The 11331-nt window shown below is 41.2% G+C and overlaps 1 protein-coding gene across 1 annotated transcript; it reads right to left on the bottom strand.

The window, feature by feature from the left end:
- Positions 1-294: 294 nt before the first annotated feature.
- atg10 (ATG10 autophagy related 10 homolog) lies at positions 295-9613 on the bottom strand. Its single transcript, XM_084058313.1, has 7 exons — positions 9542-9613; positions 8606-8719; positions 7084-7209; positions 6148-6322; positions 5628-5725; positions 4623-4720; positions 295-3681 (listed from the first exon to the last, which is right to left on the bottom strand). The coding sequence occupies exons 2-7, from the start codon at positions 8708-8710 to the stop codon at positions 3558-3560; spliced, it is 726 nt and encodes a 241-aa protein (XP_083914439.1). The 5' UTR covers positions 8711-8719; positions 9542-9613; the 3' UTR covers positions 295-3557.
- Positions 9614-11331: the final 1718 nt, after the last annotated feature.

Raw genomic sequence — 11331 nt, 5'->3', positions numbered from 1 at the left:
CTCTGAACCTGATGAACCTTGGCTCCGTTCTAGATTGCCATTTACAACTTACTGTACTATCTGTGTGCTGTAATTGCAAATATATTAGCAGGCTAGCAGCTATGCTTTTAAAACTAGGGATGGGCTTCTTTTTTATTATTTTTTTACGATTGTTATATTGATGACTCATCTGGCATCGTCTGATGTCCGTTCATGATGTCCGTGAGACAGGGGGCCTAAGGGGCAGCAGTGGCTCAGGAGGTAGAGCGGCTGCCTGGGAACCAGAAGGTTGGCAGTTCGGTTCCCGCTGCTCCCCCAGAGTTAGTGTCGAACTGTCCTTGAGCAAGACACTGAACCCCTAATTGCACCCGATGAGCAGGTTGGTGCCTGGCATGGTTTCCTCCGCCGTCGGTGTGTGAATGTGTGTGTGAATGGGTAAATGTAATGCACATTGTAAAGCGCCTTGGATAAAGGCGCTATATAAATGCACCATTTATTTAAAAAAAAGAAAAGGAATGAGATAGGGGGCCTGGGAGACTCCGTTCAACTCAACTCAACTCAACTTTATTGTCACATCACAGGTTTACAGGTGTAAATAAATGGGTGAAATTGTTTCTCGTACAAGCTCCATCATTGCAGTTTCAAAGGTGGAAAGAGAAAGAAAGAAACAAAGTAAAATAAGTTTTAAATGGCTACGGTGAAACAGTTTTTCCCCCCTTCATGGTGGAGAGTGCAGATATCCAAAATATGAAAGCTGGAGTGCTTATTGTTGCTATAGATTTAATCCTCGCATCATCTACATGATGATAAGTAATAAGTAAATCATTGAATGGAAGTGGTACTGTATGTCAGTGGTTCTCAACCTGTGGGTAAGGCGCTTCGCGCCACAACGCAAGGCATTGTGAGCTTGTAGATCTGCTATTTTCACATTATTTATCAAGTCAAACCAAATGTAATGCCTTAACTTCTACAATTCCAAGTGCTTGTCAGGGTGGGGGGGTCCCCAGTTTAAATATGATTATTTTGGGGGATCGCGGCCTGAAAAGGTTGAGAACCACTGCTGTATGTGGAACTCCATATGAACCTGGTGTTTCTTTGAGCTGTAAAGAGAACTGGCTCTGACCCCATTCATCTCCCTCTGCTCAGAACTCTGTCACACACGATGTGAGGATGTGACTGTCTCACATTATGTAATTCATTCAAGGTTGACCAGGATCTAAGAAAAGCAAAGATCTGTCTGCCTGTGTAAATGGAATATTTACCTATCAGAGTTTACCTATCCCAGTTTACCTATCCCATTTACCTCATGGCTGACCTTAAAATACAAGTTAGCATAGTTTAACTCCTTGAACACCCTGATAGTACAATAATCTGCCCCCCCCACTCCTTTCTCTGTAAATATACCTTATGATACTACCGAGTTTTATTCCAATGAGTTTTTTGTATTGTATTCTGTCCGTTTCTCTAAGAATAGAGGGTTTAAGTGGTTAAATATGAAGTGGAATATGTATTATATACTCTCTAGTCTGTCTATGTTGTTCTTGATTCTGTGGCTCTATAAGAGGATGGCCATCTATGACAGGCTATGTTGGTCTGGGTGTCTGTCTGTCCGGAACCAATCTCACAAACCACTGGAACAATCAGAGCCAATGCACGCTGCCAGTAGGCCACAGAGGTACCTCCACTCATTTCTTTTAGTGGAGGTATGTGAATTCCTTGGGGCTGTGACTGCACTGAAACCTTGCCCAAATGTGAAGTCTACATCATATTAGATACATCATAGACTAGTAGTCATTGATGACTAATGTCACAGGCTGGTCACATGAAGTCTGAGAAGCTAAGTCCGAGATACACACTGGCGCCACACCGTTTCTATGTGGATCCCAAGTTTTAATTCTATAACCGTGAACTGTAGGGTACAGTATGAACTGTACTTTCCTGTGCTTTTTTATTGCAAATTGCTAATAAAATATTCAATCAATCAATCAATGAAACATAAGGCACACGTCTATTCTATTCAGTTCTATCATGATTAACTGAATGACCTTGACTACCCAGCACCTTCAAAGATGCTTTTGACTGTCGGGGCATAAAATACGTTATAGCCAATGGATTACAATCTACAGCACACCTCCAGGCGCCAGCCACAAAGCCAAACATCAATTACTCCAGAATAAAATAGATTGTTATAATGGTTTTGTGCCAACACAGTATGAAATGTATGGTATGCGTGAAAAGTTAGTATTGCTCAGGAGGACAACCACTTACCAGCTAAGACCAAACTGAGCAAAACGATCAAGTCAAAATATGTCTACCGGTATATTGCTCTTCTCTTTACAGTCCATATAATGGTTATTTTGTAATAGCTGATTGTTTTCCCAAAACAGCCAAAATATCAAACCATTTGGTTGGTTTTGTACATTTTATAAATGAATACATTGATGATTAATATCCAAACCAGGACAACAGTGCACAGGCTCTGTTGGTGTGGTTAAGTTTAAGGATTTGGAGAGTTTAAGGTTAGGGTAAGGATCTGGGGAGGGCGTTCAGAGCACCTGACAGCTTAATAGCGTTTCCTTTGCTGATGCTGTCCGACGGCAGCCTATTGAGAACCCTTTTAATTGCTTCTGACATTTGTGACACAAACACGTCTATGTCGTTAGCTTTATAACACACTTTCTCAGGTAAACCTCCACAAAAGGTCACAGGCTCAATCGTAGGGAAATTAGTTTTGACCACGTGGGAAAGAGGAGATAAGGTTTCAAAGTGCCTGGTTCGTTCTGTGTCTATGTAACAGCAGCACTCTATTAATAGTAGCTCCAACTAGCGAGGATGGCACAGCCAATTCATCAGCCTGTCCCTTACTCCACACTCCTACCAACTGCTACTTAATGACCGCTGATAAAAATAGACATTTGGAAGCTCGTTGGAAGAGCTAAGGGCATGGAGGTTGAGACAAACAGACATACACACACAGATATGCTTGCATTGATAGATATAAGAAGATGGATTTGGATATATGGTGATGAATGCTCAATCAATGTGAGACATTTCATTGTGAGGCAAGCCCGTGATGAGAAGGCGACTTCTACTGGTCACACTTGGTATTACACACTTCATCACCAGTTTACAGTTCATAAAACATTCTGTCTTTCTATGCAGGTCCATCCATACACCCCGTTTCATCATCCAAACAGAAATTGTTGAAAAGATGAAGGATTTTAAAGCATGTACTAAAGAAGAAAAAAGGGGGGGGAAAAAGACGTATCCGGGACGTCAAAGGGACGTGTTTGTTTGTCCTGTGTTCTCGACTTCTCTTTGGTCCAAACCGACCTGAGAACTACTGTTCAACTTCAAGTTTAAAGTAAAAGGTTGATTCACGCCTACACAGAATCTTGATTTATTTGCTGACGCTTTGGTCGCAAGGACCGCCCTCAAGACATTTTCTTCTTTAAACAATGGATCTTCGGGTGATTCATTCCATGCACCACAGTAGAGACAACAAGCAAGTGGTGTGCATGTTACCTTCTCTTTATCTGATATGAAACTCAGCCACGCTGTGGTCCTGCCTGCAGGTCTCAGTCAGGCTTGGTCCCTGGAGGGCCGTCGTGCGGAGGTGACTGCATTGAGTAGTTCAGAGGGATGTCCAGACCCACCATTGGCCCTACTATGCTCAACCACGTCACCACGTAGTTCACCTGTCTTAAAAACAAAAGAAAACTCAACCCATTAAGACCTGAGGCGGATTCTACAAATGCCTTCTAAATCAGTAGTTCTCAGACTTTCAAGATGTTTAAAAAATATTCAAAAATAGAAGATGTACAAGCTAGCAGCGCGGCACAAAGTGACGCGCTGTGAGCTTGTATCTCTGCTGTTTGTGAATAGCCAAAGTAAAACTCTAAAATAAATGACAGATGCTTTCCCGGTTTTAGTGGGTCAACATACTGTATATATTGTACCTAGCAAATTTTCTGTATTGTTAAAGGTGGCGTAAGTGATTTTTATTTAAATTTAAAGTGTTAAATAGCTCTATATTCCTGTAGTAACCATTGCTGTATAGAGCATTTGTTCAGTAACAGGGGTCTTCCAGTTTCTACAGCTCTTTGGTAAACAGAAAATACATTTTCAGTTCGGCATACCAATATCATCCAATGAGGAAAGAGAACAGGATAAACAAGTGAAATTGAAAGTGATGAAACAAAGGAATGAGCAGATTTTTTTAAAACTAGAACACTCAACATTGAAGCTGATAAATGGGTTCTCTGTTCTGATTGGATGAAGAGTTGTAACCCCTGTTACAGTACAAACACCTGTAACTATCCCATAACCCCAGAGGGTCGTTGGGGCACCATAGACCATCTGTTGACCAGCTCTCTCCATCCCGCTCTGTTCTCTGCAGCTCTCATTGCCTTACTCAGTCAAGTGAGTCCATTCTCGAATGTTATCTTCCGATCTTTTCTTTTGTCTCCCTCATCTCCTGCCACCAAACAAACACTCCACAGCAATGATTACTCATTCAGAATTAGAGCTTCAACTTTTTAAAACTAAGTTTTTGTTTAAAAAAAAATTAAAAAATCACTTACAGCACCTTTAGATATACTGATCAGTACAGATGGAGAAAGATGGATAGATTTGACACCAACCTCTGCTCCTCCAGAGCAGCCTGCATCACAGGCCTCATGAACTCCTCTGTTCGACACGGGTGGAGGAAAAAGAAAGACTGGCCCAGAAATGGATGCTCCTATCAGGAAGAAAAATCACAATAACACTCATCACACTCATTTACACATAGCCAGGGGTGCAATGCTCAGTGGACGGGGTTGCACGCCGTGCAACCACTTATTTGACCAGGGGGACGCGCAGACACACGCATAGATTTAAAACTACTTTAAATTCACACTTCATCAAAGTTTACAAAGGCTCACGCCAGGCACATTAACATAGGAATTAGCCTATACGCATATCAATTGTCCATTGTGTGACCTGTACTGTAGGTGTTAAGCGATGTGCGCGTCACGTCATTAAAATACAGTGCAACCACTTCCCAAATGAGCATAGCAACACTGCACATAGGCAATGTTAAGTTCAGACTAAACTGCACTGAAAATAGTCAAATCTACAAACTCGGAGCTTGTAGATCTAAAATATTACTGTAGGTGCACGACAACGTCATACAAACAAAGTATAAATTAAGGATTAGAACGTTGCAGATAGAAATCACAGTGGTCCGAATGTTCCCATAGGCTTTAAACGGCTACATAAGTATCTAGGCTACAGTATATAAGCGGAGAGAGAAAGAGAAAAAGACGGTGACAAATAGAAATAAGCATGACATCACACATTATAGATGCAGAGGTAACACGGTTCCTCAAAACACAAAACTCTACAAAAATGGGTATTGAGAGACACCAAGTAAAAAAAAACAGGGGTCCTTGAGGGGGTCCCCAGTTAAATGATTGGTAAGTCTGAAAGTGTACAAATGTACCCATAAGGGTCCATTTGGTTCCATTTGTAAAATCTCAGAGTTATGGGGATCTGTAGCCTAATGCATAGTAAACTGGGGATCCTTGCAATGAAAAAGTTTAAGAAACATTGTTGTAAATGAAAGGAGAAATACAGTAAACAGTGATAGATGAGATGAGATGTACCTGTTGTGTGATGGTGTTCAAAGGACTGTGCTGTAGTCTGAGTCTGTAGCTGGGATGAACAGATCTCCAAACCTCCTCCAGAGACAGACTCCTACCGCCTGAGAGCAGAACAGACAGATAATTAGAACAGATCTCCTAACCTCCTCCAGTGAGAGACTCCTACCATCTCACGGCAGAACAGACAATTAGGGGATCAACAGTTAATCAAACTAATCGATTTAATTGTAAACATCGATAGTTAAAAAAAAATCCTATTCCTATTTAGTGCATGTAGTGAAAATATCTATAAGCTCCCAATGTGTCGTGATCCGGTACATTGTGTCGAATGACACCCTTATGCGACAAATAAATAACATTTAAGTGGTTAATCGATTAATTTATGTATAAAAATGTGCACATGCACACATACGCTCACACACACACACACACACACACACACACACACACACACACACACACACACACACACACACACACACACACACACACACACACACACACACACACACACTTTACTGACCCAGAGTGAAGACTCTAAAATAGAGAACAGGTGTGCTGTAGCTACAGGAGTAAAGGACGTGATATTCATATTGAAGCACTGTGCTGCCATGTTCAGCTGCCACACACACACCATCATCATCATCATCTCTGGTGCCAAGTGCATCATCTGATGTGACCGAAGCAGAAAAACACATCTGTGGAGAGAGAGAAAGAAAGAGAGACATAGAGTAGAATCTTTACTGTCTTGTCCATTGTTTAGCTGAAATCTACTGCAAACTTAAAGCCGTGCAGTATTTATTTATTTTTTCTGACATTGTTGAGGATGTACTGTTTTGGGAAGGGAAGAGAGGTGACATACAGTATGTGACTTGAAGACACAGCTCTGGGTACTTAAGTTGTAGTCAACTGCAATGCATCTAAAACCACATCCACCACAGATGATGGAAGCAAACTGTTTTTAACCCATTAAAACCAGGATAGCATCTGTGATAGTTTAGATTTGAGCTATATGCACAGCAACATACGGTTTATCAGAAAACCAGGCAAGATTTAGAACAAGATTTAGAACAAGTGGTTTAGAACAGTGGTTCCTAAAAAATAGCAGATCTACAAGCTCACAGCGCATCACTGCGAGCTTGTACATCTGCTATTTTTGTATTTCTTTTTTGAATCCTTGAAAATGTCTGGGGATCTGGGGAACACTTTCAGATGGGGTTCCGCGGCCAAATGTATCAATTTGGGGGTCCTTGACATGAAAAAGTACGGATTTAGAAGGCATTTGTAGAATCTCAAACCAATGCATCTTGGGTGCATTGATACTTGAATTTGTATGTAAAAATAAGTCTGATTGGATTACTATCTGATGACCCAAGATGCATTTAAATGGCAGGTCTTTTTATTCTATAATTTTTTAAAACACATTTTTTGTCAATTTTCAATTCTGCTGGTGTCCCACCTGTTCTTTATCCGGTCCCTGTAGGTGTCCCTCTGTCAGTCTGTCTGTCTCTTGGTCTCCCTCCTGGCTGGACTGCATGAAGACTGTTCTCATCATAGTCTTCTTCATGTAGCCTTCTGCTGAGCCCTGTGCAACATGACAGTGACATCACACTGTGAATACATCACATCTTCTCCTCTGTGCATTATTAAAGGGCCACTTTACTGAATAACTTTAGAATTATTAACAATGTATTTACATCATTTCATACAACATAACTCATAGTATAAATGGTTTAACAAAAAATGTGTGTGTGTGTGTGTGTGTGTGTGTGTGTGTGTGTGTGTGTGTGTGTGTGTGTGTGTGTGTGTGTGTGTGTGTGTGTGTGTGTGTGTGTGTGTGTGTTTATGAATTCATTCATGTTTTGTTTTTTTCATGTCTTGTCCTTCACAAACCAACCCTAGCGGGAAACCCCCCCCCAAAAAAGACACAAAAACATAATTATACAAAATTACATTCATTCCCAATAATCACAAATGTGTGTCAAGGTGTGATAATGTTAGCACACTTAGATGTAGCCCTAGAATGTCTGTGATCTTACATACATTTCATGTATTCCAAATACACAGTCATAGATCACCCTCGTCGACGCGCTGTGTAGTGACGATCTGCGCGTCCATAAAAGTCCTCTAAACTCCGTCTGTACTCACCCAATAATTAATTCCTAAGACTTGGAGTCATATTTTGTCCTCTAGTTTCATATCCATTTGAAAGTTCTGCCAGAAAACGTGTGTTTAGTCAAATATCTCCACTTTTCCACGAGCTCCACACGGACGACTTTCTGTACGGGCGAGGGGCCCAGGGATGAGTGCAGGACTGTATATATGTAAACTTCCTTTAGGACGCACAAATGTTTGGGACACACAATTGGCAGATGGAGTGATTCATTACCCCGCACCAATCACAAGCACCAGTCAATTGTGTTCCCCGTTCGTTTGTGCTTCCCTGTGTCAATTTGTTATGACGTTTTAAATGTGGTCCTTCACTCAAGTTCGTGCCCCTCGCCCGTCCAGAAAGTCGTCCGTGTGCAGCTCGTGGAAAAGTGGAGATATTTGACTAAACACACGTTTTCTGGCAGAACTTTCAAATGGATATGAAACTAGAGGAGAAAATATGACTCCAAGTCTTAGGAATTAATTATTGGGTGAGTACAGACGGAGTTTAGAGCACTTTTATGGCCGCGCAGATCGTCACTACATAGCGCGTCGACGAGGGTGATCCATGACTGTGTATTTGGAATACATGAAATGTATGTAAGATCACAGACATTCTAGGGCTAACTTAGATGGGGCTTTTAAAGATGCACTTCACCCCCGAAATGATGGTTTAAATAATAAATATGGTTTAAAGTGGTTAAACTGATCTTGATGCTATAAACTAATTTAGCTGGGGGAGCCCCTGGAACCACCTCAAGGACCCCTGCTGGTGTCTCCGGACCCCACTGTTGAGAACCACTGTTGTCCCAGACTGTCAGAATGCTCACCTCCACCTGTTCCCACACCCAGCCGTCTCCCAGACTGTCAGAGTGCTTCAGGAAGAGCTGGCAGCATCGCAGGAAGACCTCCTCATCCAGAACACTGCTGTTCATCTCTGATGACTGACAGGAGGGAGAAACACTGTCAATCACCCACCGGGATGTGCGCATGTAGTGAGATCGCAACTAGTAGTATTTTCCATCATTAAATATAATGTGCCAGTGTTCATTGTATGGAGGGTTTGTGTCCAAATCACGTTAAATGAGTATTGTCATTGCAACATTCAGGGAAATAATATAATATAAATAAATAAATTATATATATATATATATATATATATATATATATATATATATATATATATATATATATTGTCGTCCACTTGTAGCCATTCATTGTCATCTGGATGCTGTGTCCTGTTGGTAACAGGATAGGTGGGCACCAAGGAAGAGTGGGCACCTCTGTGTTATTTTTTCCAAAATGTATTTTTTTTTATTTTTAAGTTAAGTAAAGTATACATGATTAGAACATGCTTAAACAGTCGACAATTAAGGTCTAATATTTCTACAATTGCTAAAAATGTCTACAAAACCAATACATATCCAGTCATTTTGGGGCATAAACAAGAAAGTGAAGGATACAAGTAAGTCTGATAATAATGTACCGTGCACATCATGTATACTAGATTAATTAATTACATTTTTCAAATATTTTATTTTTCTAGAATTTTGGACAAAATAGCCAATTTTACATCGAGGTGCCCAGATGTCACTAGTGCCCACCTATCCTGTATCCGTCCTGTCTGTCAGTCACCGTAAAGTCACAACAACATTGCTCTGCGTACACACGCTACGCTACGCTACGTTGCTTGAACACAAGCCGCATGGAAACGTGGCAGAACGAAACATATTTCAATATTCATGTTTTGCTGCAATGGTACTTACTGGGGAGATGAGCAATTAGGAATGACTGAAAATAAATTCGTGTTACTTGTGGAATTGGCACGCAATCTGTTTCTTTTCCGGGTTACTTACAAGGAGTGTTGAAGAAGGAGAGGTCACGTAACGACGTTGTACGAGCAAACTGGAGCACGTCAAGAGCCGGGGTGGACTCAAATCTGTGCGTGTGTGCGTGTGTGTGTGTGTGTGTGTGTGTGTGTGTGTGTGTGTGTGTGTGTGTGTGTGTGTGTGTGTGTGTGTGTGTGTGTGTGTGTGTGTGTGTGAGACCAATATGTGTAACCGTTGTCAAATAATCAAGAAAATAAACACATATCCTAATCCCTCGTTGATTTGTGAACTCTTGTTTTTTGATGTGCACACAACTGGGGTTCGCGACCCCCAGGGGGGTCCTCAAATTATTTTGGCGGGTCCCCAGATTATCAGCTTAATGTGCAACATTGTTTTCTCACTCAACATAAACAAACCAACATACAATATAAGAACATGCATACTATAGGCTACAGGTAGCCCTTAAACATGATGACTGTCATACCATGACAGACGAGGTAGAGGGTATCTACATATCTAAAGTCACAATTTAATGACTTTTAAGACCTTTTTAGTTTCAAATTGGACAAATTCGCAAATATTATGTAAGAAAGAGGCAAACGAGGCCTTGGCTTGTGAGCTTGTAGATTGGCTATTTTCACAATATGTATCTGTGGAACCGAGTCAAACTAAATGTATTGCCTCAACTCCTACATTCCAAGTGCCTGTCAGGGGGGTCCCCAGTTCAAATATGATTGTTTTGGGAGTTCACTGCCTGAAAAGTTTGGGAACCCTTGCACTAGCCCAGGGGTCTTCAACGTTTTCAGCTCAAGGACCCCCTAGCTGAGAGAGAGATGAAGCAGGGACCCCCTCTATATTGTATAAAATTGTGTTTTGGATTCAACTTTTTTTGTTTACGTTTACTGTTCTTTTTCCCCTCTACAAATATACCTCTTTGCCAAAAATAGCAGATCTACAAGCTCTGTGAGGCGTTGTGAGCTTGTAGATCTGCTATTTTTGGCTAAAGTTCTCCTCAGAAAAGGGATGCTAGGGTTTAAGTGGTTAAGGTAAAAAAAAAAAAAAACCTGTTGAAGACCCCTGCACTAGCCTCTATAATTTGGCACAGAGACTGGACAGTGTGTGAGCTGTTAGGTTATTAACATGCAGCCTGTCACACATGCTGCATACAGGCTGCATGTTAAGAACTCCAAATCGCATTACCGCATGAACCTGAAAGGTAACCTTGCCTGGTTAAGGAATCAGGATTATCATTACTTTGAATCTAGCGCCACCATCGGGTATCAAAAAGTACAGCTTGCCTTCCACCACCATGTGGAGCTCAGCTCATTGACAACTGAGTCGACAATCATCAGTCATGATGAAAACGCTGTGCTGTTTAGAAATACTACCTCAATAAAAGAATATAGCAGTATTAATTAACAGACTCTATAATGAGACAAAGATATAATAATTCAAGGATTATAGTGTTACATACGCGTGTCATTGTTATGCTAGCACAGTTCTACGGAGCCGTCCCACCACCAATCTAGCTGTTTGCACTTGTAGTGCATCCCAATAGGCTCTATGCACAGCAGCCATATTGGAAAGAAATTGGGCCTCTTCTTACTTCCTTCGCAGGTGTTACCAATGATACTAATGAAGGCTCTGTTGCATTCTGGTCAGGGTGCTGATAACGTGCATGTTGGCTCACTAGAAACACTCCATTTTGGTTCCCAAATGGCCCCTTA

The sequence above is a fragment of the Gymnoscopelus microlampas genome (genome assembly GCF_963454915.1).
Source record: "Gymnoscopelus microlampas genome assembly, chromosome: 5".
Classification (NCBI taxonomy): Eukaryota; Metazoa; Chordata; class Actinopteri; order Myctophiformes; family Myctophidae; genus Gymnoscopelus; species Gymnoscopelus microlampas.
The sequence above is the reverse complement of the archived record's forward strand: the minus strand, read 5'-3'. Positions and strand labels throughout refer to the sequence as shown.